The sequence below is a fragment of the Pogoniulus pusillus genome, chromosome 36, assembly GCF_015220805.1.
Source record: "Pogoniulus pusillus isolate bPogPus1 chromosome 36, bPogPus1.pri, whole genome shotgun sequence".
In the NCBI taxonomy this organism is placed as follows: Eukaryota; Metazoa; Chordata; class Aves; order Piciformes; family Lybiidae; genus Pogoniulus; species Pogoniulus pusillus.
Window position 1 is genome coordinate 1778935 of NC_087299.1, and position 26190 is coordinate 1805124.

The window sequence follows — 26190 nt, forward strand, 5'->3', positions numbered from 1 at the left end:
TGCCACATCCCCGCTCCTGCCTTGGCCGGGGCAGCGCCGGTGGCTGGGATGTGATGTGGCAGTCTTCACTTACCGTGCTGCAGGAGAGAGCTTTGCAGCTACCCTGCCGAGAGGAGCGCAGGTACCTCTGGAAACGCCGTGGAAGAGGAGGAGAAAATAGCCTCGGTGAATGGCTGCTTTTCAGCTGCCCTCCCGGTGCCCTACTGCCTCCAGCAGCTGGGAGTGACAAAAGTCCTGATAGAAATGGCCTGAATTGTTCCCAGCCCTGTAAGGGAGTGCTGAAAGAAAATCACAGCTGCTGGAAAACCGGGAGTGAAAGCCCCCATCAAAGAGCAATCCGCAGGGATATGAAACCATTGGAAACCTTAATGGCTCTTTCCTGGGAGGTCTGGGGGCGTTTTCCTCCTGCCAGGGTTACTGGGAAGGGCCTTTCTGTCAGTGGGGTATTGCTGGGGCCAAGGAGCTCAGGGAGCCACTGCCAGGGGAGGAGGAGACCGATGGGACATTGGTGGGGACAAGAAGCTCAATTTCTGGAGAGGAGATGTTCAGTAGGTTATTGCCAGCGATGATGAGGACTCGCCCAGCTCAGGGGCACTTTGCGACCTCCCTCTTCCCAAGGACATTCCCACCCCTCAGGCACTCGCTCTGCATGGTGCTGCTTTCCCACACGTGAGCACGGTGCCTGTGGGGTGTGCTACAAAACTGGTCACGGCCAAACCTTCACTGGAGGTGGGTTTAATGCTCAGGGGGTGGTTTCTGCACATGGAGCCAGCAGGAGCAGCTCTGGTCTGGTTGTATCTCATCCAACCGAGCCTGGCTTCCTGGGAACGGGAAAATCGTCCTGTGGCAGCTCTGCTGCATGTTCAGCGAGGTTCAGGCTGGTTCTGCTGCTCCTCTGCTGCAGCCTCTGCTTCCTGGCCAGGCTGGGCTCCGTTCTGTTGTTTCTTCAGCCCCATCTGGCCTGGTTTTCGTCGTTGTTCCGCTCCTCCGGCAGGCTCTGCCGGGACAGCTCCCAGCGCCGCCAGGCAGCTGGCACTGACCCAAAGACTGAACACTCCCTTTGGGACCCTTCTGCTCTGCGTGCAGGGAAGGGATTTTCGGGTGCACCCCGAGGGCTAGACCCCCCCTCTCCTCCTCAAACTGTTGCTTTGCCTTTCCAGTGATCCTGGGGCTGGGGGCAGCTTTCACCTTGGCTGGCTGGAGCACTCTGAGGTCCCATGCCTCTGGATTTGCATGGAGGTCAGAGCCATCCCAACTTTGGGCCGACAGCAGTGGAGATAACCCTTGAGAACTCAGAAACTGGGGTGAAAAGAGCCCATGCACTGCATCCAGTTCTGGGGGCCCCAGCACCAGAAGGACATGGAGCTGCTGGAGCAGCTTGGGAGGAGACCTTGAAGATAATCACAGGGCTGGAGAAGCCTCCCCTGTGGGGGCAGACTGAGAAGAGTTGGGACTGTTCAGCCTGGAGAAGGCTCCAAGGAGACCTCAGAGCAGCCTTTTGGTACCTGAAGAGTACAGGAGAGCTGGGGAGGGACCTCTCACAAAGGCTTAGAGCACCAGGATGAGGGACAACAGCTTTGAGCAGGGCGAGGGGAGACTGAGACTGGGTGTGAAGACCTTCTTCACTGTGAGGGTGGTGAGGCTCTGGAACAGGTTGCCCAGGGAGGCTGTGGCTGCCTCCTCCTTGGGGGTGTTCAAGGCCAGGCTGGATGAGGCCTTGAGCTGCTGAGTCTAGTGGAGAGGTGTCCCTGTGCAGGGCAGGGAGGTTGGAGTAGCTCATCCTTAAGGTCCCTTCCAACTCAAGCCCTTCTATCAATCAGCGACTCTGTGTGCGTGTCGGGGTTAGAAATTGCCTCTCCGCTGGGCACCGCCGGGGGTGGGGGAGGCAGAGAGAAGCAAACCATCCCTCTCCGCCGCGTTTTCCACACCGCCGCAGCCTCGCTGCTCGCCGTCGCTTCCAAGTAACGGAGCGAGCCGGGGAGGCAAATTGCGGTGATTCATCGCGGGCAGATCGCAGGCAGGAGATGGGAGCCTGCCGCCTGCCCCGGGCCCGCCGTGGGCTCGGGCTGGGGCTCGCCGAGGCCGGGCTGGCGACGGGGCCCTGACGCCCACGGGCCGAGCGTCCCTGCGCCGCGGCGGCAGCCGCCGGTAGAGCCCCGCGGGGGAAGGCGAACGCCGGGCAGGGGCCGAGCGCCGGAGCTGGGGATTTTTCGCCTGCGTTGCTGCCGGAGCCGTCGGAGCCAGCTGCCCGTGAGCCGCGATGGGCGCAGCGGGACGGGGGGGGTTCGGCGTGCCCAGGGCCGGGGCGCTGCGCTCTGCCCCCGAATGCCGGGGGCGTTCTCCCCTCCCGTGGGGACCGCCGGGGTGGGCTGGGGGGCTGGGGGGCTCCATTGAGAAGTGGAGCGTGGGAAAAAGGGGGTGGGGCTTGGGGGCTGCCTGCCTGCGGATTGGCTGAGGGGGGAGAGACCCCCGAAATTGGAGAGGGGCAACCCTGAGCTCACAAACGAGATGGGGGCACCATAGGAACCCCCCCGCACCCCGTTCGGATGACCTCGGGGCAGCCAGACCCCCCCTTTGCCGGAGCGTAGCCTCGGTGACACGAGTGGTGCCGGTCTCAGCCCGGCTGAGGCTGCAGCGGGCAAACCCCTTTCGGGTGGCTGGCAGGGGGCCAGGTGCATCCCTTAGCAGGTGCTCAGGTTGAAAACGCACCCCCAGACCTGCTGCCACCATCGCTGATTTGGGGATCATGCCAAAGGACAGCCGAGGGGATCGCGGCGCTGCGCGGCTGGTGGGGTGTGGGACAGGGCACTGTGGAGGGTGGGGTGGGGGAGAGCCCAGAATCTCAGTGGGATTTGGGATGTGTGGCTGCCTTGCTTGGGGACCGGGCTGCATGCTCAGGGTGGGGGGGGAACCACTTTTATCTTGCTAGGGCTTAGCGCGTTGGGCTTCATGCATCAGGGTTGGGGTTGGGGTCTGGGGACATTGCTTTTGGGTTCAGGAGGTGGGGGCTACCTGCAGCCTGCTCCGGGCAGGGCCGTGGGACCTGCGCGTAGTGCCCAGGGGCAGGACATGAGGACCTTTGCTCTGCGTCAGACTGCTGGGACCCTTGGTAGGGTTTGGGACACGAGGACCTTCATATCAGGATTGGGTGCAGGGTGCAGGACCTCCATACCAGGACTGGGGCCCCTTGCATGAACAGGGAGAGCCTCCAGCTGGAGTTAGGGTGAGGAAGACCCTTGCATGGGAGCTGGGACATGGGGATCCTTGCACTGAGTTTGGGGTGCAGGGATCTTTGCAGTGGGACCAGGACGTGGAGAGCCTTTTATTGGGGTTGGTAGGAGGGATCCTTGCACCAGGATCAGCACTGGGGTCCCTATCTGGGGACTGCAGCAGGGCTCAGCAGGCTGGAAACGGGGGGCAGGGAGGGCAGGTTGTGTCTGTCCCCTCCCTCCTCGCAGGGACCGTGACCGGGCTCCTTAACACCCTGCGTGGCTCCAGGTAATTCCAATGCGGCACCGGAGTCTCCTAACCCCATCCTGATCCAGTGTGCCCCCAGACCCCGCTGCCATGAAGAAGAAGCCTGCCAATGGGAGGGGGCTGGATCCTGCGCTCCCCCAGCAGCGATCCCGGGGCGTCACCAAGCCGGCAGAGGTGATTTACCCATGGGGGGCGGGGGGGGGAGGGCACCCTGAAGATGAGGTTTGAGTGTGGGTACACTCCTGTGACCCCCTGAGCCATCACCTCAGGGTGCCCTAGTTGCCCTGGGGGGGCACAGCTGCACATCGTCGGGGGGTTGTTGCTAACACGGGTGGGATTTCCCCCCCCCCCCCCAGTACGTGGGATCCTTTGTGGTAGAGAACTTGGATCTGCAGCAGCAAGCAGGACGGCTGGAGGAGGAGCTGCGGGCACTGAAGGTCAGGCAGCCCACACTGCTTCCCCTCGCTGGGAAACGGGGGGACCCCAGAAGTTGGGGGGGACCCACAGGTGACACAGCCTCCCACCCAACACTGCTTCTCTCCTGGCCAGGACTGCCCCAGGAGGAGGTTGGTGGTGCTGAGGTTCAGCTTGCAGGGGCTGAAGGTCTACGGTGCTGATGGGGAGGTAGGGGTGCTGGGGAGGGGGGGGCGAGTGTCACGGGCGCTCGGGGGGGCTCACGGATGCTGGGGGTGCTGGGGGCTGCTCTGGGGGGGTTGCTGCTCTGCGCTCTCTGAACGTCGCTTCTCGCCTGGGAGCCTGCTCTGCATTTGCAGGGTTGCAGCTTGCCATGCAAACAGCAGTGACAACAACACCGCTTGCAGCCCGTGTGGGGGGCCAGAGATGCTCGGTCCCAGTGACACCCCCCCCCCCCCGGTCTGGTGCCCGCAGACGCTGCTGATGGCTCACGCCCTGCGCCGGATCCTGTACAGCACCTGGCGCCACACCGACCGACAGTTCGCCTTCGTGGCCCGCAACCCCCGCAGCCCCCCCAGCCCCCTCTTCTGCCACCTCTTCGTGGGGCTCCCAGGCGAGGTGCGTGGCCCAGCGCCCACCCCCCCGCAGCAGCGTTTCGGGGGCTTTACCATCTCTGATGTTCGCTCTTTGCTTCCCCCACCTCACCCAGGTCCACACCTTGCACCTCTTGCTCTGCCGCTGCTTCCAGCTCTGCTACCTCCTGGCCCACCCTGAGGAGCAGGCAGCCGAGGGGGACCCCCCGGGGCTGGGGGTGCTGCGGGAGCCCCTCAACCCCGAGGAGGTGTCGCGCAACGTCAACGCCCTCGTCTCCTTCCGCCGCCTGCCCGCGCCTGCTGCCCCGGGCTGCTGGGGCGCAGGGGTAAGTGCGTCCCGCCGGGGGGCTGGGCGCTGCTCCGCCGGCCTCGGTGCCATCTCCTCCTGCGGGATGGCTCCACACGTAGGGGCTTTGTGGAGTGTTCTGCGTGGTGCATTTTTTGCCTGGTGCCTTGCACAGCTTTTCTTGCACAACCTTTTTCTCCCAGTGCCACAGGGCACTTTCTGCAGGGCTTGCTTTGCGTGGTGGTGTTCGCACAGTAGTTTGCCTGGTGCCTCTTGCACAGCCTCTTCTTGCACACCCTCTTGCACAGCCTCTTCTTGCACAGCCTCTTCTTGCACGCCCTCTTGCACAGCCACTTCTTGCACACCCTCTTGCACAGCCTCTTCTTGCACACCCTCTTGCACAGCCTCTTCTTGCACAGCCTCTTCTTGCACGCCCTCTTGCACAGCCTCTTCTTGCACACCCTCTTGCACAGCCTCTTCTTGCACACCCTCTTGTACAGCACAGTTGGTTTAGGTTGGAGGAGACCTCAAAGATCATCTAGTTCCAACCCCCTCTCCATAGGCCTGGACACCTTCCACTAGAACAGGTCCTTGCCTGAGGGATGTTCGGGAGGACAGAGGAAATAGCAATCACTTTCTGATCTGATTTGCTGCCCTGGACAATGCTGGGAAGTTCACTTTGAGTAGCGGTTTGTGTCACCAGTGCTGCTGTGGGGGCAGGGTGCAGAATCAGAGTGTGTCAGGGGCTGGAAGGGACCTCCAGAGCTCAGCCAGTCCAACCCCCCTGCCAGAGCAGGAGCACCCAGAGCAGATCACACAGGAACACATTCAGGCAGGTTCTGAGTATCTCCAGAGAGGGAGACTCCACAGCCCCCTTGGGCAGCCTGTGCCAGGGCTCTGTCACCCTCACAGTGACTAAATCCCTCCTCCTGTTCCCATGGAACTTCTGTGCCTCAGCTTCCACCACTGCCCCTTGCCCTGGCACTGGGCATCACCCAGCAGAGCCTGGCCCCAGCCTCCTGGCACTCACCTGCACACATTTATACAGATGAATGAAGTCACCTCTCAGCCTCTTCCTCTGCAGACTGCAGAGCCTCAGCTTGCTGAGGCTCTCCTTGAGTCCCGCAGGGCTGTCTTGCACAGCCGTTTGTGATGCAGCAATACGTGCATGGCATCCTGAGCAGAGTGCTTCCTGCCACACACCTGGCACAGCACAGTTTTGCACAGGCATTTCCCTGCACCGTGGTACCTGCACAGCTCTTTGCACAGCTCTTCCTTCCACCATGTGGTCCAGAGGCACCTGGACAAGCTGGAGAGCTGGGCCCAGGTGAACCTCAGGAGGTTCAACAAGAGCAAGGGGCTCTGCACCTGGGCTGCAACAGTCCTCACTGTCAGTGCAGACTGAGGAGGAGGTGATTCAAAGCAGCCCTGTGGAAAACGACTTGGGGTGCTGATGGATGAGAAGCAGGCAGTGAGCAGGCAGTGTGAGCTTGCAGGCCAGAAGGCCAGTGGCAGCCTGAGCTGCAGCAGAAGCTGTGCTGCCAGCAGATCCAGGGAGGGGATTCTGCCACTTTACTCTGGTGAGACCTCCAGTTCTGGAGCCCTCAGTATAGGAAGGATATGGACCTGATGGCATGGGTCAGAAGGGGCCATGAAAATGATCAGCTCTGCTGTGAGGGCAGGCTGAGGGAGCTGAAGTTGTTCAGCCTGGAGAAGAGAAGGCTCCAGGTATACCTAACAGCAACCTTCCAGTACTTGAAGGGGCTACAAGAAGGATGGAGAGAGGCTGTTTGCGAAGGCCTGCAGGGACAATGGCTTCAAACCAGAGCAGAGCAGATTGAGACTGGATGTGAAGAACAAGTTCTGCACCATGAGGCTGCAGGAACGCTGCAGCAGGTTGCCCAGGGAGGTGTTTGTGACCCCATCCCTGGAGATACTCAAGGTGAGGCTCGACAGGACTGTGGGCAACCTGCTCTAGTTGAGGATGCTCCTGCTGACTGCAGGGGGGTTGGACTGGCTGAGCTTTGCCTTTGGTCCCTTCCAACCCAGACCATTCTGTGATACTTGGCATGGTGCATTATTGCACAGTGCACTTTCAGCTGGTGTCTTGCTTGGCTCCTCTTGCACAGCAGCATCTGCAGGGCAGTATTTTGCACTGTGATTATTTGCACAGCACATTTTGCACAGTATTTTTGGCAGGACTCTTTCAGCTGGCAGGTATTGCACAGCATCTTCTTGCACAGCTTTTTTTGCACGGGGTGTTGCTGAATGGGACTTTTTTGCATGGTGTCCTGCACAGTGGTTTCTTGCACACCATTTTCTTGCACATCCTCTTTGGACCATTTTTTTGCTCAGTGGTACATGCAGACCACTTTGTACGACCTTCCCTTGCACACTGCTTTGTACAGCACATCCTTGCGTGGCCTTTTCTTGCATGGCCTTTTAATTGCACAGCAGCATGTGCAAGGTATTTTTTGCACAGTCTTTTTTGCATGACTCTTTAGCTGATAGTTCTTGCATGGCCTCTTCTTGCACAGCCTTTTATTGCACAGCTTCTTCTTGCATGGCCTCTTCTTGCACAGTCTATTCTTGCATAGCCTCTTCTTGCACAGCCTCTTCTTGAATGGCCTTTTCTTGCATGACCTCTTCTTGCACATCCTTTTTCTTGCACAGCCTTTTCTTGCACATCCTCTTCTTGCATGTCCTCTTCTTGCATGGCTCTTTCTTGCACAGCCTTTTCTTGCACAACCTTTTCTTGCATGCCCTTTTCTTGCACAGTCTCTTCTTGTAGGGCCTTTTCTTGCACAGCCTTTTCTTGCACAGCCTCTTCTTGCACAGTCTCTTCTTGCATGCCCTTTTCTTGCACAGCCTCTTCTTGCATAGCCTCTTCTTGCAAAGTCTCTTCTTGCATGCCCTTTTCTTGCACAGCCTCTTCTTGCACAGTCTCTTCTTGCATGCCCTTTTCTTGCACAGCCTCTTCTTGCACAGTCTCTTCTTGCAAAGTCTCTTCTTGTATGGCCTTTTCTTGCATAGCCTCTTCTTGCACAGCCTCTTCTTGCACAGTCTCTTCTTGCACAGTCTCTTCTTGCATGCCCTTTTCTTGCACAGTCTCTTCTTGCATGCCCTTTTCTTGCACAGTCTCTTCTTGCAAAGTCTCTTCTTGCATGCCCTTTTCTTGCACAGCCTCTTCTTGCACAGTCTCTTCTTGTATGCCCTTTTCTTGCACAGCCTCTTCTTGCATAGCCTCTTCTTGCACAGTCTCTTCTTGCACAGTCTCTTCTTGCATGCCCTTTTCTTGCACAGTCTCTTCTTGCAAAGTCTCTTCTTGCATGCCCTTTTCTTGCACAGCCTCTTCTTGCATAGCCTCTTCTTGCACAGTCTCTTCTTGCACAGTCTCTTCTTGCATGCCCTTTTCTTGCACAGCCTCTTCTTGCACAGTCTCTTCTTGCATAGCCTCTTCTTGCACAGCCTCTTCTTGCATAGCCTCTTCTTGCACAGTCTCTTCTTGCATGTCCTTTTCTTGCACAGCCTCTTCTTGCACAGTCTCTTCTTGCATGCCCTTTTCTTGCACAGCCTCTTCTTGCACAGTCTCTTCTTGCATGCCCTTTTCTTGCACAGTCTCTTCTTGCATGCCCTTTTCTTGCACAGCCTCTTCTTGCACAGTCTCTTCTTGCACACCCTTTTCTTGCACAGTCTCTTCTTGCATGCCCTTTTCTTGCACAGCATTTTCCCAGAATCATAGAATAGTCAGGGCTGGAAAGGACCTCAAGGCTCATCCAGTTCCAACCCCCTGCCATGGGCAGAGACACCTCACACCAGATCAGGTTGCCCAGCGCCACATCCAGCCTGGCCCTAAAAGCATCCAGGGATGAAGCTTCCACCACCTCCCTGGGCAACCTGTGCCAGTGTCTCCCCACCCTCACGGTGAAGAACTTCCTAACATCCAATCTGACTCTGCCCACTGGTTTTTGTTTCTTTTGCATGCTGTTTTGGATGCCTTTTTCTTTCCCTTTTGGCGTGGCATGCAGAGCATTTTTTGCCCAGCACAGCTTGTTTTCACATGGCATCTTTTGCACGCTGACTTGGCACTGCATTTTATTTTCACAGCATCCTTTTGCAGGGTGGGGATGGGAGGGTGGAGGTGTGTATGTGTGTTGGGGGGGTTGTAGCACCTTTATTTTTTGGTGTGGCATTTTTGCATGGTGTTTGGCAGGGTGGGAGGCTGGTTGGTGTTGTGTGCAGCGCTTTCAGCCTGGCGTTTTTGTGCGGTGCTGGGTGGTTTATTGTGGCAGTTCATAGAATGGTTGAGGCTGGGAAAGGGACATGAAAGCTCAGCCATAGGCAGGGACACCTCCCACTAGAACAGGTCACTCAAGGCCTCATCCAGCCTGGGTCTGAACACCTTCAGGGAGGTTGTGGAGCACAGAAGCACCCAACGTGATCTTTGATCACGTTGGGTGCTTCTGTGCTGCACAACCTCCCTGGGAAACCTGTGCCAGTGTCTCACCATCCTCAACCTGTGCCAGTGTCTCACCACCCTCCCTGCAAACAACTTCTTCCTCACATCCACTTTCCATCTCCCCTCTGCCACTTCAAACCCATTCCTCCTCCTCCTCCTTCCATTCCCAGACCTTCCCAAGAGTCCCTCCCCAGCCCTCCTGCAGCCCCCTGCAGATCCTGCAAGGCCACTCCAAGCTCTCCTCCAAGCCTTCTCTTCTCCAGCCTGCACAGCCCCAACTCTCTCAGCCTGTGCTCAGAGCTGAGCTGCTGCAGCTCTCTGAGCGTCTTCGTGGCCCTCTTCTGGACCCACTCTAACAGCTCAACGTCCCCCGTCCTAAAATCCACCTCACAGCTCTGTCCCTCACCGCAGGAGCGGCGACTGGAGGCAGAAGGCAGAGTCAGTGCCTGGCGCCCGGGGAACCCCTACTGCTCCCCGGTCCTGGTGCGCAAAAAAGCCATCCGCAGCAAGGTGCTGCGCTCGGGGGCTTACCGCGACTGCGGCGCCGACGCTCAGCTCCACCAGCCCCCCCGCGACGCCGGTGAGTGCCAGAGGGGCAGCTGGGGCACGGAGGGCAAGGGTCGCTCTGAGCTCCTGGGGCTCTGGGGGCAAACAGGCGATAAAGGAGCTCCCGCTGCAGCAGCAGGTTGTGAGAGCAAAGGGGCGAGGAGCTTGGCCTTCCTCCCTGAAAACGAGGGCGTCCTCGCCGAGAGCGTGTGGGCCTTCGCGGGCATCGCCAGGTCAGTGCCGCAGCACCTGCCGTGCCCCTCCTGCCCCCCCGCTCCTCAGCACATGCCCCCTGCCCTGCGCTCACCCACTGCCCCCCCAGGGATGCTGGCCTGGAGCTGCTGCGGCAGGATGTCCCTGGCGCCTTCCTGCTGCGCCCCGAGCCGGGGCTGGCCAAGCGCTGGTGCCTCTGGGTGCGGACGCCCTGCGGCATCGTCCCCTACTGCCTCTTCAGGACCCACCAGGGCAGGTTCTGCGTGGAGGTGAGGGGCTGTGTGGGTGCACCTGGTGCGTGAGTGCAGTGAGGTGTTGCAGTGGAGGGCAGCTGCAGCTGGGTGTGTGCATGCATTGGGCGTGGGCGCACCCGAGCGTTCTGCACGCTGAAAGTTCATCTGATGCATCAGTGCATGGATGCACTGGTACCTGGGGGGCATCTGGGGCATGGGGGCAGTTGCCTGCTGGTTGCAGCAGTGCAGAGCTTGCAGCTGGGTGTGTGCATTTGGTGTATCGGTGCACTGGTTCACTGTGTGCTCTGACATCTCTGGAGGTGCTTTTCATGCCTTGGGTACCTGCATGTGCTGCATCTGCGGAGTTCATGCACTCAGTAAGCTCATTTGGTCTATAGATGCATGGGTACAGGGCTCTATGGTGGTGTTTGCCTCCTGGGTGCAGCAGTGCAGAGGTGGGTGGGTGCACTGGTGGATAAGGGCACTTCCTTTGGAAGTGCATGGGTGCACAGAGGTGTTTGCTTAATGCTTGCATGGGTGCATCTCTGCAGGGGTGCACAGAGGTGTTTGCTTAATGCTTGCATGGGTGCATCTCTGCAGGGGTGCACAGAGGTGTTTGCTTAATGCTTGCATGGGTGCATCTCTGCAGGGGTGCACAGAGGTGTTTGCTTAATGCTTGCATGGGTGCATGCTTAATGCTTGCATGGGTGCATCTCTGCAGAGGTGCATCTCTGCAGGGGTGCACAGAGGTGTTTGCTTAATGCTTGCATGGGTGCATCTCCACAGGGGTGCACAGAGGTGTCAGTGCCTGGGCACTTTGATTTGTGGCTGCATCAGTGCAGGGGTACATCTGTGCATGCCACAGTGGTACCAAGGGCTGTGGGTGCTTGGGTGTCTCCATGCTTTCCTTGCAGTCCCATTTGGTTCCTGAGTGCAGGAGTGCATCCGTGCATGGTGCATGGGTGTGCTGAGGTGAGCCTGTTTGATTGCACAGGTATATCTGCGTTGTGGGTGCAGCTGTGCACTTGCTGTGTGGGTGTCTCAGTGCACAGAGTACAGCTGCCTGTGCATGCACCATGCATGAGGACAGGGGTGCATCAGCACAGCTATGCACAGGAGCAGTGGGTGCTGAGGTGCATGTGTGCTGGGATGCATTGGGTTAATAGGTGCATGGTGCACAAGCACATGGGTACCTTTGGTGCATGAGTGCATCCCGGTGTGGCTCCATAGCTATTTGGTGCATGGGTGCACATGTGCATGGCTCCATAGCCACTTGGTGCAAGGGTCTGTAGGTGTTTGGTGCATGGCTCCATAGCCGTTTGGTGCCTGGGTCTGTAGGTGTTTGGTGCATGGCTCCATAGCCGTTTGGTGCAGGGGTCTGTAGGTGTTTGGTGCATGGCTCCATAGCCGTTTGGTGCAAGGGTCTGTAGGTGTTTGGTGCATGGCTCCATAGCCATTTGGTGCAAGGGTCTGTAGGTGTTTGGTGCATGGCTCCATAGCCACTTGGTGCAAGGGTCTGTAGGTGTTTGGTGCATGGCTCCATAGCCGTTTGGTGCCTGGGTCTGTAGGTGTTTGGTGCATGGCTCCATAGCCGTTTGGTGCAGGGGTCTGTAGGTGTTTGGTGCATGGCTCCATAGCCGTTTGGTGCAGGGGTCTGTAGGTGTTTGGTGCATGGCTCCATAGCCGTTTGGTGCAGGGGTCTGTAGGTGTTTGGTGCATGGCTCCATAGCCACTTGGTGCAAGGGTCTGTAGGTGTTTGGTGCATGGCTCCATAGCCGTTTGGTGCAGGGGTCTGTAGGTGTTTGGTGCATGGCTCCACAGCCATTTGGTGCATGGGTGCACATGTGCCTGGGTCTGAGGGTGTTTGGTGCATGGCTGCATTCACTTCAGGGGTGCATGGGTGCACCTCTGCATGGGTGCACAGCACCCATACACCCCAGCATGGGCCCTTGGCCCCCGAGGCCTCTGCCCAAGCGGTGCCCTCACCTGTCCCTCTCTCCCCGTGCTGCTGCCGCCGATGGCAGCACTCCAACGCCGAGTTCTCCAGCGTGGCAGCTCTCCTGACCCACTACTCCGGGGCACCGGGCGGCTGCTTCTGCCGCTTGGCCTCGGGCCACCGCAACCCCGGCTACGAGGAGCAAGACCCCGGCTGTGAGGAACAGGACCCCAGCGCCTGGGGGGAGGCCGCCTGGGCCCCTGCCTCCCCCATCGGGGTGCAGCACGAGCGGGGCTAGGCCCGGCCACCCCCAAGGATCCCCTGGAGCTTTAAATCGCTGACGTCTGCCTTATTTATTCCCCTCCCGTTGGCGGTGTGCTCTGGGCGGCTGTGCGGTGTGTGCCGTGCGGCTGTGCGGTGTGCTCCGGGCGGCTGTGCGGTGAGCTCCGAGCGGCTGTGCGGTGTGCTCCGGGCGGCTGTGCGGTGCTCACTGGGCGGCTGTGCGGTGTGCTCCGGGCGGCTGTGCGGTGTGCTCCGGGCGGCTGTGCGGTGTGCTCCGGGCGGCTGTGCGGTGCTCACTGGGCGGCTGTGTGGTGTGCTCCGGGCGGCTGTGCGGTGCTCACTGGGCGGCTGTGCGGTGTGTGCCGTGCGGTGTGCTCCGGGCGGCTGTGCGGTGCTCACTGGGCAGCTGTGCGGTGTGTGCCGTGCGGTGTGCTCCGGGCGGCTGTGCGGTGTGCTCCGGGCGGCTGTGCGGTGTGCTCCGGGCGGCTGTGCGGTGTGCTCCGGGCGGCTGTGCGGTGCTCACTGGGCGGCTGTGTGGTGTGCTCCGGGCGGCTGTGCGGTGCTCACTGGGCGGCTGTGCGGTGTGTGCCGTGCGGTGTGCTCCGGGCGGCTGTGCGGTGCTCACTGGGCAGCTGTGCGGTGTGTGCCGTGCGGTGTGCTCCGGGCGGCTGTGCGGTGTGCTCCGGGCGGCTGTGCGGTGTGCTCCGGGCGGCTGTGCGGTGTGCTCCGGGCGGCTGTGCGGTGCTCACTGGGCGGCTGTGTGGTGTGCTCCGGGCGGCTGTGCGGTGCTCACTGGGCGGCTGTGCGGTGTGTGCCGTGCGGTGTGCTCCGGGCGGCTGTGCGGTGTGCTCCGGGCGGCTGTGCGGTGCTCACTGGGCAGCTGTGCGGTGTGCTCCGGGCGGCTGTGCGGTGTGTGCCGTGCGGTGTGCTCCGGGCGGCTGTGCGGTGTGCTCCGGGCGGCTGTGCGGTGCTCACTGGGCAGCTGTGCGGTGTGCTCCGGGCGGCTGTGCGGTGTGTGCCGTGCGGTGTGCTCCGGGCGGCTGTGCGGTGAGCTCCGAGCGGCTGTGCGGTGAGCTCCGAGCAGCTGTGCGGTGCTCACTGGGCAGCTGTGCGGTGTGTTCTGAGCGGCTGTGTGGTGAGCTCTGGGCGGCTGTGCGGTATGTTCCGGGCAGCTGTGCGGTGAGCTCCGGGCAGCTGTGCGGTGAGCTCCGGGCGGCTGTGCAGTGAGCTCCGAGTGGCTGTGCAGTGGGCACCAGGCAGCTGTGCGGTGAGCTCCGGGCGGCTGTGCGGTGTGTTCCAGGCGGCTGTGCGGTGAGCTCCGAGTGGCTGTGCAGTGGGCACCAGGCAGCTGTGCGGTGAGCGCCCGCAATAAACAGCTCTCGTGCACCAGAGGAGAGGCCTCTTATTCACCCCCCACACTCGTGTGCACCTACAGGCACTTGCACACCCCAGTGTGCACAGCCCCCTCACCTCCCTGCGCTCAGGCCCGTGGGACTGCATGCAGCATGCACCTCCACTCTCAGCCTTCCTGCACCGATGTGCTTGCATGGCTGCACTCGTGCACCCCTGTGCAGTCACAAGGCCTCATGCTCTCACAGCTGCACAGTGACACTTTGCACGCTCATGCACGCCCCCTCCTGCATGCCCAGCCATCACCTTGCACACTTGCACTCCTGTGCAGCTGCAGTCTCAAGGCCTCATGCTCTCACAGCTGCACAGTGACACTTTGCACGCTCATGCACGCCCCCTCCTGCACGCCCAGCCATCACCTTGCACACTTGCACTCCTGTGCAGCTGCAGTCACAAGGCCTCATGCTCTCACAGCTGCACAGTGACACTTTGCACGCTCATGCACGCCCCCTCCTGCACGCTCAGCCATCACCTTGCACACTTGCACTCCTGTGCAGCTGCAGTCACAAGGCCTCATGCTCTCACAGCTGCACAGTGACACTTTGCACACTCATGCACGCCCCCTCCTGCACGCCCAGCCATCACCTTGCACACTTGCACTCCCATGTGGCTGCAGTCTCCAGCCCTTGTGCTCGTCCACCCCTGCAGTCACTCTCTTGCACACCTGTGCAGCTGCACCCCCATGCGCTCTGCTGCTCTCACATGCCCAGGGCTCCACCCTGTGCACCAGCACAACCATGCACCTGCACATCCCCATTCAGCTGCTCCCTCATGCATTTGCAGCCTGAGCTCTGCTGCTCTTGCACCCCTCTACTCTCGTACCACTGCTCTCTGGCACACTCCTGCTCGCTCTCTCCCGCACGCTCAGCTGCCTGCTTGCATGTTGGCACAGTTGTGCACTTGTGAATTGCCCTGGGGGGTTGCACACACTTGCACTCACCCTCTCTTGCACACTCAGGGATCACTCTGGTGCACTCTCAGCACATCTGGGCACCTGTGCAATTGCTTATCTCAGCTTCCCCTCTGCTCCCTCAGCCTCGCCTGGGGCCTAGGGGGTTACCTCAGGTTTCCTCTTGCTCTGTCCCCCGTGGGCCTGTCCTGGCTCCCAGAGTCACCTCAGCCTTTGGCACCCCCCCAGAGCCACCTCAGCCTTTGGCACCTCCCAGAGTCACCTCAGGTTGCCCCGTCCCTGGAGGTAAGGCCAGACTGGATGTGGCTCTGAGTAACCTGAGCTAGTGTGAGGTGTCCCTGCCCATGGCAGGGGAGTTGGAACTGGATGATCCTCGAGGTCTCTTCCAGCCCTGGCAGTTCTGTTTCTATGACTCCTTCTGCTGGGCCTGCCCCAGCTCTCTCTCAGACATGTTCCAGGTCTCCTCCTTTCTCTTCATCTCTCCCAAGCTTTTCTCCTCCTTGGTCTCCCCTTCTCCTGCAGCCATTCATGACCATTTGGTGCTCACACCAAGTTTTGGGGGGTCCTTCCCCTCTGTGGCTCCAGCCTCACTGAGCACTCTGCCCCACAGACCCCAGGGTCACACCTGCCTAGGTCCTGCTAAGGGGAGCACAGGGGGGGGTTGAGCCTTCAGAATGGCCTCAGGGGTGGCGAAGGTGAAGGTGCACTGCTGGCCCATGAAGGAGCACAGCACAGCTGGTGGTGGTGGTGGTCAGCAGCAGGTAAAGAGGTTAGCCTCAGATTCCTCCCCCCAGGCCCCATATATTTTAGACCAAGAGCCAAGGATAAAGGGGTCAGTGGTCATGTCCAGAAGGAGGCTCCTGCTCAGGACAGCCACCAAGGTCTGAAGCAGCACATTTGTAGGTTCTCAGATTAGTGAAGTTTTCTTTTTATTTAGACCCTAAAAAACCAGAGAACTGTCAGGGCTGGAAGGGACCTCAAGGCTCATCCAGCTCCAACCCCCCCCTGCCATGGGCAGGGACACCTCACATTAGATCAGGTTGCTTGGAGCTATATCCAGCTTGGCCTTCCAGACTTCCAGGGATGAGGCTTCCACCAGCTCCTTGAGCAACCTTTTCCAGAGTCTCACCACCCTCACGGTGAGAACTTGTTCCTAACATCCAATCAGAATCCAACCCAAACCCCTGCTCCTGCCATGCTCCTCTGAAACAGGCCCATGGGGGGGGGAAGGTTCTTGCAGCCAGCTTTCCAAAAGAGAGCTGTTCCCAGCTGGGGACTCTGCCTTTGTGCACCCTGCAGGCAGGCAGTGCTCCAGGAGCCTCTTTGGCTTTCATGGATAGTGCTGCCCTATGGCAATAAAACCCCAAATCTGGTCTTGTAAGCACTGGGAGCTGCCATTCTGCCTCTCACCACCTGCCTTTCTTCAAGACCTGGGTGATGTGGGCAGTGGTATTGAGGCAGCCTCAGCAGGTTCCCCAGCACCAAGCTGTGTGGTGCAGCTGACAGCCTGGAGGGAAGGATCCATCCAGAGGCACCTGGACAGGCTGCAGAGGTGGCCCCAAGCCAAGGTTCAACAGGACCAAGTGCAGGGCTCTGCATCTGGGTCAGGGCAATGCCAGGCACTGATATGGGCTGGGCAATGCCTGGCTTGAGAGCAGTCCTGAGGAAAGGGACTTGGGGTGCTGGTGGATGAGAAGCTGAACAGGAGCCAGCAGTGGGCACTGGCAGCCCAGAGAGCAACCTCAGCCTGGGCTGCAGCAGGAGCAGTGTGGGCAGCAGGGCCAGGGAGGGGATTCTGCCCCTCTGCACCCTCCAGAGAGAGCCCAGCTGGAGCTCTGTGCCCAGCTCTGGAGCCTGCTGCAGGGAAGGTCTGGAGGTGCTGGAAGGTGGCCAGAGAAGGGCCAGGAGGATGAGCAGGAGGCTGGAGCTGCTCTGCTGTGGGCACAGGCTGAGAGAGTTGGGGCTGCTCAGTCTGGAGAGGAGAAGGCTCCCAGGAGACCTTACTGTGGCCTTGCAGTGTCTGAAGTGGGCTACAAGAAAGCTGGGGAGGGACTTTTTAGGGTGTCAGGGAGTGATAGGACTGGGGGGGATGGGGGGAGGAGGCTGGAGCAAAATAGAAATGAGTGGATCCAAATGTTAGGATGTTAGGAAGAAGTTCTTCAGCATGAGGGTGGGGAGAGGCTGGCACAGGTTGCTCAAGGAGGTGGTGGAAGCCTCATCCCTGGAGGTATTTAAGGCCAGGCTGGATGTGGCTCTGATTAACCTGATCTGGTGTGAGATGTCCCTGCCCAAAACAGGGGGTTTGGAGCTGGATGATCCTTGAGGTCCCTTCCAACCCTGACACCCACCCTAGCAGAGTGCAGCTCTGAAGTCCTTTGCCCTGGTGGCATGTGAAGATCATGCAGCTGTTTGTTTCCTTCCAGCTTGGCCTTTCAAACCCTTTGTACAAGGTGGGCTTGTGAAATGTTCCTCACTTTGCAGCCAGAAGATCCTGGCTGCTCTGTTTGCTTCCCCTCCACTTCCAGAGTGGCACCGAAGGCTGCAGTGGCACATCCTTGCCTACAGCCAGGCTGGCAGTGGGAAGTCATTCACCACGCAGGGAGTCAGGAGCCCTTCTCTGCAGAAAGGCACAATCCCCAGAGGCTGAACCCATCTCGAGGGATGGGATCCACCCAGAGGGACCTGGACAAGCTCAGAAGTGGGCCCCTGTGACCCTCATGAGGTTCAGCAAGGCCAAGTGCCAGGTTCTGTGTCTGGGTTGGGGTAACTCCTGGTATCAATTCAGGCTGGGCATGAAGGCCTGGAGAGCAGCCTCGAGGAGGACTTCAGGGTGCTGGGAGTGGGTGCAAAGCTGGACAGGAGCTGGCACTGAGCACTGCCAGCCCAGCCCCAGCCTGTCCTGGGCTGAGCCCCAGCAGTGTGGGCAGCAGGGGCAGGGAGGGGATTCTGCCCCTCTGCTGTGCCTGCTGAGACCCTCCTGCAGTGCTGGGGCAGCTCTGGAGTGCTGGGCACAGACAGGGACCTGCTGGAGCAGGGCCAGAGGAGGCCACAGCAGTGCTGGCAGGGCTGGGAGGGCTCTGCTGGGAGCCAGGCTGGGAGAGCTGTGCTTGTTCAGCCTGCAGAGGAGAAGGCTCCAGGGAGAGCTCCTGGTGGCCTTGCAGTGCTTGCAGGGCTGAGCAGGAAGCTGGGGACAGAGTTTTGAGCAGGGCCTGTTGTGCCAGGCCAAGGGGTGATGGATTGGAACTAAAAGAGGGAGACTGAGAGTGGAGAGAAGAGAGAAATGTTTGCCCCTGAGGGTGGTGAGAGCCTGGCCCAGGCTGCCCAGAGCTGGGAGCTGCCCCAGCCCTGGCACCACTGCAGGTGAGGTTGGCTGAGGCTCTGAGCAACCTGCTCTGGTTGCAGAGGTCCCTGCTGAGTGCTGGGGGTTGGTCCACTTGGCTTTGAGATGTCCCTTCCCACCCAAACCAGTCTGTGACTCCATTCCATGTGTTACACCTGGGAGTGCCAGGAGGGCTTTGAGGAAGTGCTGCCAGGAGGCAGGCTCCCAGCTGGCACTGAGGGCCCCTGGGCTGCCTCCTCACCATCCTTGTGAGAACCTTACCCAGCAGTTGTTCCTGCAGCATGCTGAGAGCACCAAGTTCTTGATGAGAGCTGGAGATGTACAATGGAGACACTTAGGCCGTGTTAGGAGCTGATGCCCAGCAGCAGCTGGAGGTGAGGTGGAGTCAATATGGCTTAATTAGCTCAGACAAAGGCTCTCATGAACAGAACTGCAGCAGTAGACTCTCTGGAGCTGAGCACCAGGACATGAAGCAAGTGATGAATGTGGAAGCCAAGAGGAGATTTTGAGGGACTTCAGTGTAAGTTCAGTGGCAGAAGGAAGAGGATCCAGTCAGAGATGTGCCCTCTGTGTCCTGCTTGAGAGGTGCCAGCAGCTTAGAAACAGCTGAGGGAAAACAAGGCCAAGTGCAAGGTTCTGTGTCTGGATTGGGGCAACCTAAGCTGGGGCTGAAGGATGGAGAGCAGCCCTGAGGAGAAGGACTTGGGGGTGCTGGGGGTGCAAAGCTGGACAGGAGCTGGCACTGAGTGCTGCCAGCCCAGCCCCAGCCCATCCTGGGCTGATCCTCAGCAGCAGTGTGGGCAGCAGGGGCAGGGCAGGGATTCTGCCCCTCTGCTGTGCCTGCTGAGACCTGCCCTGCACAGAGGGAATAAAGTGCTCCTGGGGTAACTTCTTCCTCATCCTCTCCACAGAAACATTTAGGTTGGAAAAGACCTTTGGGATCATCAAGGCCCTCTCCCAGCTGCCTCCAAAGCAGGGGGTCCTGTGCTGTGTAAATGTTTGATCTGAGGCAGTGCAGCATAAAAACAGAGAGGCAGAGAATCACAGGATCAGAGAAACATAGAGACATGGAATCATGGAATCATGGAATCATGGAATCATGGAATCATGGAATCACAGAATCAGGCAGGCTGGCAGAGAGCTCCAAGCTCCCCCAGCCCAACCTAGCACCCAGCCCTGCCCAACCAACCAGACCATGGCACTCAGTGCCCCAGCCAGCCTTGGCTGCAACACCTCCAGCCACACAGACTCCACCACCTCCCTGGGCAGCCCATTCCAATGCCAATCACTCTCTCTGACAACAACTTCCTAACAACATCCAGCCTCAACCTGCCCTGACACAGCTTCAGCCTGGGGCCCTTCTTCTGGCCCTGGCTGCCTGGCAGCAGAGCCCAACCCCACCTGGCTACAGCCTCCCTGCAGGCAGCTGCAGACAGCAATGAGCTCTGCCCTGAGCCTCCTCTGCTGCAGGCTGCACCCCCCCAGCTCCCTCAGCCTCTCCTCACAGGGCTGTGCTCCAGGCCCCTCCCCAGCCTTGCTGCCCTTCTCTCAACACCTTCCAGCACCTCAGCATCTCTCTTGACTTGAGTAGCCCAGAACTGGACACAAAAGCAGTGCCTGATCCCATGATCTGTCCAAACCAAAAGGTCCTGTTCTGAGGGGACACAGCAGAGATCAATTCCCTTGGGAACACGAGGAGAAGGTGAGCAGTTTCCAGGGATGCAGGAGGGGAAACTTCCCCTGGGGCTGATCCTTGTAAAAGTGACCTCTTGGTGGCTTTGCAGATGGCTTTGCACATAGCTGGAGGGAGCTGCAGGTCTCCTGCCCTCCTCCCCTTGCCCACAGGACTGCCCTGGTGCAGACAGCCAAGGCAGGAGCTCTCAGCCCCACGGACGTGCTGGGGCAGGTTGCACTGAAGATGCTCCTGGCTTTCAGGGAGACAAACCCCCTCTCTGCTCCCCATTCCCAGCCTGCAGGCAGAGGGAGGGTGGGAGAAGAGAGCTGCCTGTGTCTGCAGCTTCCCATCCTTTGTTCCACAGCAGCGCTGACACAGGTTTCCATGACGACTGCAGTTGGCACTGGGAGGGCTGGAGTCTGGCAGAGCAGTTTCCAGGGCAACACCATCGCAGCAGTGAGAGCCACTGCCTGTTGCTGCCTCACTGAGGGACCGAGGGAGCCATGTCCCACCGAGTCCAGCAGCTGGGGCTGACCCAGGGCCTGTGTTCCTGTGTGCTCTGCTCTGTGTGGTCCTGCTCTGGCAAGGAGGTTGGACTCAGTGACCTCGGTTGGACTCTGGAATGCGTTGCCCAGGGAGGTTGTGGCTGCCTCCTTCCTGGGGGTCACAGAGTCAGAGAGTGAGTTAGGTTGGAAGGGACCTCAAAGCTCAGCCAGGTCCAACCCTGTGCCATGGGCAGGGACACCTCCCACTAGAACAGGTCACTCAAGGCCTCATCCAGCCTGGGTCTGAACACCTTCAGGGAGGTTGTGGAGCACAGAAGCACCCAATGTGATCAAAGATCACATTGGGTGCTTCTGTGCTCCACAACCTCCCTGGGAAACCTGTGCCAGGCTCTCACCACCTTCAACCTGTGCCAGAGTCTCACCACCCTCAACTTCTGCCAGTGTCCAGTTTCCATCTCCCCTCTGCCACTTCAAATCCACTCCTCCTCCTCCTGCCTTTCCCAGACCTTCTCAACAGTCCCTCCCCAGCCCTCCTGCAGCCCCCTGCAGATCCTGCAAGGCCACTCCAAGCTCTCCTCCAAGCCTTCTCCTCTCCAGCCTGCACAGCCCCAACTCTCTCAGCCTGTGCTCAGAGCAGAGCTGCTGCAGCCCTCTCAGCATCTTGGTGGCCTCCTCTGCACTGGCTCCAACCCTTCCATGTCCTGTTTGTGCTGGGGGCTGCAGAACTGCCCCCAGGACTGCAGGTGGGGTCTGAGGAGAGCAGAGGTGTCCAAGGCCAGGCTGGATGAGGCATTGAGCAGCTGAGTCTACTTGAGAGATGTCCCTGCTTGTGGCAGGGGAGGGTGGTTTGGAGGAGGTGAGCTCTGAGATCATAGAATCACAGAACCAACCAGGCTGGCAGAGAGCTCCAAGCTCAGCCAGCCCAACCTAGCACCCAGCCCTGCCCAACCAACCAGACCATGGCACTCAGTGCCCCAGCCAGCCTTGGCTGCAACACCTCCAGCCACACAGACTCCACCACCTCCCTGGGCAGCCCATTCCAGTGCCAATCACTCCCTCTGACAACAACTTCCTAACAACATCCAGCCTCAACCTGCCCTGCCACAGCTTCAGCCTGGGGCCCCTTCTTCTGGCCCTGGCTGCCTGGCAGCAGAGCCCAACCCCACCTGGCTACAGCCTCCCTGCAGGCAGCTGCAGGCAGCAATGAGCTCTGCCCTGAGCCTCCTCTTCTCCAGTTGCCTTCCAGCCTGATCCATCCTGGGATGCTGTGACTCTTTGGAAGTCAGGCTGCAGTGCCTGTCACTGTCACACTCAGCTCCCCACGGTGCAGCTGACAGGAGAAGAGCTCTGGTGATGCTCCTGGCAGCTGTGGGCTGTGGGGAAGGCAGGCAGCTCCTGCAGAGTTCCCCGTGGGAGGGGCTGCTGTGGGAGGCCAGGAAGCTCTCCATTGTTTTGCAGGTTTTGTGTAGGTTCCATCAAGATTTTGCTTCACATTTTGCTTCTGGAAGGTCATCTCCAACATTCTGCAGATGTGGTTAACTGCTGAGCAGCTGCTGGCAGGTATTCAACAGCCTGGCTCTGCCCAGCTGCCCAAAAAGGACTCTTTACATTGAGTTAATCTGGAGAAAAAGTTTGTTGAGCACATCTGTGTGTGAGGGGTAGGACTCTGGGAGGTCTGTCAGGGAGGTCAGGATGCCCTCTCACATGTTGAGGTGCTGGAAGATGTTTGGAGAAGGGCAGCAAGGCTGGGGAGGGGCCTGGAGCACAGCCCTGTGAGGAGAGGCTGAGGGAGCTGGGGGGGTGCAGCCTGCAGCAGAGGAGGCTCAGGGCAGAGCTCATTGCTGCCTGCAGCTGCCTGCAGGGAGGCTGTGGCCAGGTGGGGTTGGGCTCTGCTGCCAGGCAGCCAGCACCAGAAGAAGGGGCCCCAGGCTGAAGCTGTGTCAGGGCAGGTTGAGGCTGGATGTTGTTAGGAAGTTGTTCCCAGAGAGAGTGATTGGCACTGGAATGGGCTGCCCAGGGAGGTGGTGGAGTCTGTGTGGCTGGAGGTGTTGCAGCCAAGGCTGGCTGGGGCACTGAGTGCCATGGTCTGGTTGGTTGGGCAGGGCTGGGTGCTAGGCTGGGCTGGCTGAGCTTGGAGCTCTCTGCCAGCCTGCCTGGTTCTATGGTTCTGTGATTCAGCAGAGGCCTGGGCAGAACCTCTGTGAGTACTGACCCTGGGCTTCGAGTTTAAAAAGCTGCCTCCAGCTGAAGAGATTTTGGAGCCTTTGCCCCAGCACAGGGCCACAGTGTTTGGAACAGACCTTCAGGATCAGCCTCTCCTAACTCTGCCAAGGCTGCTGCTAAACTACATCTCTGTGGTGTCTAAACCCCCCAGGGATAAGGATTCAGCTCCCTCCCTGGGGAGCCTGGGCCAGTGTTTGAGAAGCCTTTCAGGGAAGAAGTTTCTCCTAAGAACCAATCTAACATTCACTGGCAGCAGCTGAACATGAACCATTGTGTGGCCAAGAAAGCCACCAGCATGTGGGCCTGGGTCAGCACCAGTGTGGGCAGCAGGACCAGGGCAGGAGTTGTGCCTCACCTTGAGCCCTGAGTTCACTTTTGGAGCCTCCATAACGTCCCTGGGCAACCTGTTCCAGTGTCTCAGCACCCTCATGGGGAAGGATTTTTTTCCTCACATCTCATCTCAGTCCTGCTTCACAGCCCACAGCTGCCAGGGGCTGGAAGGGACCCAAAGAGCTCATCCAGTCCAACCCCCTGCCAGAGCAGGACCATCCAGGCTGGCTCAGGGCACACAGAACACATCCAGACAGGCCTGGAAAGGCTCCACAGAAGGAGACTCCACAACCTCTCTGGGCAGCCTGTGCCAGGGCTCTGGGACCCTTCCAGCAAAGAAGTTCCCCCTTGTGCTGAGCTGCAACCTCCTGTGCTGCAGCTTCCATCCATTGCTGCTTGTCCTGTGCCAGGGAGCAGTGAGCAGAGCCTGTCCCCCCCTCCTGACCCCCAGCTCTCATTTATTACATCCCCTCTCAGTCTTCTCCAGACTAAGCAGCCCCAGGGCCCTCAGCCTCTCCTCACCAGGCACTGCTCCAGTCCCCTCATCATCCTCATAGCCTCCACTGGACCCTCTCCAGCAGATCTCTGTCCCTCTGACACTGGGGAGCCCAAACCTGAACACAGTACTCAGCTTCTCCCAGTTTGAAGCCATCACCTCTTGTCCTGCTGGGCTCTGTCCCCAGCTTTCTGATTGTCCCCTTCAAGCACTGCAAGGCCACCAGGAGCTCTCCCTGGAGCCATCTCTTCTGCAGGCTGAACAAGCACAACTCTCCCAGCCTGGCTCACAGCAGAGCCCTCCCAGCCCTGCCAGCACTGCTGTGGCCTCCTGCCTGTGGAGCACACCACAAAACCTCTCCAGCACCTGCAGAGATGAGGGAGGTTGGGTTCCAGGCTCCAGAAAAGCTGCAGTCATGGGAAAATCTTTCCCAGTGTAGTGTCCTAACTGCAGCCTTAACATACAGCCTGTAGAAGGAACCTTCCTGCCTGTCTCCAAGTCATGCAGGAGCTGAGGGAGCTGGGGGTGTGCAGCCTGCAGCAGAGGAGGCTCAGGGCAGAGCTCATTGCTGCCTGCAGCTGCCTGCAGGGAGGCTGTAGCCAGGTGGGGTTGGGCTCTGCTGCCAGGCAGCCAGGGCCAGAAGAAGGGGCCCCAGGCTGAAGCTGTGGCAGGGCAGGTTGAGGCTGGATGTTGTTAGGAAGTTGTTGTCAGAGAGAGTGATTGGCATTGGAATGGGCTGCCCAGGGAGGTGGTGGAGTCTGTGTGGCTGGAGGTGTTGCAGCCAAGGCTGGCTGGGGCACTGAGTGCCATGGTCTGGTTGGTTGGGCAGGGCTGGGTGCTAGGCTGGGCTGGGTGAGCTTGGAGCTCTCTGCCAACCTGCTGCATTCTGTGAGCCTCCTTTGCCATGTTTTCCACCCAGCCCTGCTGCAGCTGCTGCCTGTTGACTCCTCACTTCAGGCTTCCTCCTTTCTTTCTCTCCCTTGTTTGACTTCATCAAACAATCTGGGGGGGGGGGGGGGGGGGAGGAAATAGAATCTCGAGGTCTGACCTCGTTACTTGTGGAGGCTTTGTGTGAAATTCCAGCCCCGTGGAAGCCTGGGGAGGGGGTGTGTGGGGGTGTTTGCAGAGCTCCCTGGCAGGGGGAGAGCATGGATGGGTTCTCAGCGTGCAGGATCTCGTTCAGAGGAGTGGAGCTAAGATTAAACAACTATTTATTGACTTGGGGGAGTCAGAGCCCAGAAGCAGGCAGAGAGCAGGGCTGAGCTGCACTGGTTGCCAAGAGAGTCCTGCTTCGTGACTCTGAGGATGCTTCCTCTAAAGAAGAGCCTAACCCAGGGTTGTTTCCTTGCAGGTGAGTGAGGACAGGGCCACAAATCTCCTCCTAGGGAATCCTGAGGAAGCAAGAAACTGTCCCAAACTGGTGCCACAGGGGAGCAGCTCAAAGAGGTGACCAAATCATCCTCCCCCTCTCATCTCTGGGCGGTGCCACCTCAGCCCTGGCTGCTGGCAGGTGCTGAGGCTCAGAGCTGGCCAGGCTGCTGCCAGGCTGCCTCAGGGGGGGACACCAGGAGCCTGGCAGCAGTGTGCTGATCTCTGGGCACAGCTGCAGCAAACACCTCCACACTTTGTGCTGCACCAGTCGGGCAAAAACCACCAGGGGCAAACTCTGTGTCCACCAAGACCCTGAGGATGCTCTGCTGGAAAGGAAGGTGAGGAGGGGGTGAAGAAGTTGAAGGCTGAGGAGATGGGCACGAATAACCTGTTGGTAGCAAAGCCTTTGGTGGCTGTGTGCATGTTTCATCTTTGGCAGAAGAAAAGAGGTCCTTACACATCAGATGCTCTCTGGACTTCACCTCAAGCTAGGAGCAGCTGTGGAGCTGCTGGAGGGTAGCAGAGCCCTGCAGAGGGACCTGGCCAGGCTGGATGGGTGGGCAGAGGCCAAGGGGATGAGACTGAACAAGGCCAAGGGCAGGGTTCTGCACTTTGGCCACAACAACCCCAAGCAGCTCTACAGGCTGGGGCCAGAGTGGCTGAGAGCAGCCAGGCAGAGAGGGAGCTGGGGGTGCTGGGAGAGAGAAGCTGCAGAGGAGGCAGCAGTGCCCAGGTGGGCAGCAGAGCCAATGGCATCCTGGGCTGGCTCAGGAGCAGTGTGGGCAGCAGGACAAGGGAGGTTCTTGTGCCCCTGTGCTCAGCACTGCTCAGGCCACACCTGCAGTGCTGTGTCCAGTTCTGGGCTACTCAATTCAAGAGAGATGTTGAGGTGCTGGAAGGAGCCCAGAGCAGGGCAGCAAGGCTGGGGAGGGGCCTGGAGCACAGCCCTGTGAGGAGAGGCTGAGGGAGCTGGGGGGGTGCAGCCTGCAGCAGAGGAGGCTGAGGGCAGAGCTGATTGCTGCCTGCAGCTGCCTGCAGGAGGCTGTAGCCAGGTGGGGTTGGGCTCTGCTGCCAGGCAGCCAGCAGCAGAAGAGGGGGCCCCAGGCTGAAGCTGTGGCAGGGCAGGTCTAGGCTGGATGTTGTTAGGAAGTTGTTGTCAGAGAGAGTGATTGGCACTGGAATGGGCTGCCCAGGGAGGTGCTGGAGGCATCATCCCTGGAGGTGTTCAAGCAAAGCCTGGCTGGGGCACTGAGTGCCATGGTCTGGTTGGTTGGATAGGGCTGGGTGCTAGGCTGGACTGGATGATCTTGAGGTCTCTTCCAACCTGCTTCATTCTGTGATTCTATGATTCAGCTCTCCCCTTGCTTGTTGGAGGAGGAGTTCTCCATTCTGGCTTTTCCCTCACAGTTCCCAAGCCCACCTTACCCCCTTCTAAAGCCCCCAGGACTTCCAGTCATGACAAATTCTGCTGTGACTCAATTCCTCAGCTG

At 59.4% G+C, this 26190-nt stretch overlaps 1 protein-coding gene across 8 annotated transcripts; it reads left to right on the plus strand.

Annotated features, from left to right (window-relative positions):
• Positions 1-1902: 1902 nt before the first annotated feature.
• On the plus strand, positions 1903-12491 carry SH2D5 (SH2 domain containing 5). Of its 8 annotated transcripts, none has more exons than XM_064172172.1 (10): positions 1903-2250; positions 3459-3651; positions 3834-3914; positions 4027-4101; positions 4366-4509; positions 4601-4810; positions 9641-9809; positions 9912-10008; positions 10098-10257; positions 12246-12491. In XM_064172172.1, exons 2-10 carry the CDS (start codon positions 3568-3570, stop codon positions 12453-12455), a joined length of 1230 nt encoding a protein of 409 aa, XP_064028242.1. In that variant the 5' UTR covers positions 1903-2250; positions 3459-3567; the 3' UTR covers positions 12456-12491. The 8 variants fall into 8 exon arrangements, with proteins under 8 accessions (XP_064028242.1, XP_064028238.1, XP_064028239.1 ...); XM_064172168.1 differs by having other exon boundaries at positions 1904-2250; positions 9909-10008; XM_064172169.1 differs by having other exon boundaries at positions 1904-2250; positions 3499-3651; positions 9909-10008.
• Positions 12492-26190: the final 13699 nt, after the last annotated feature.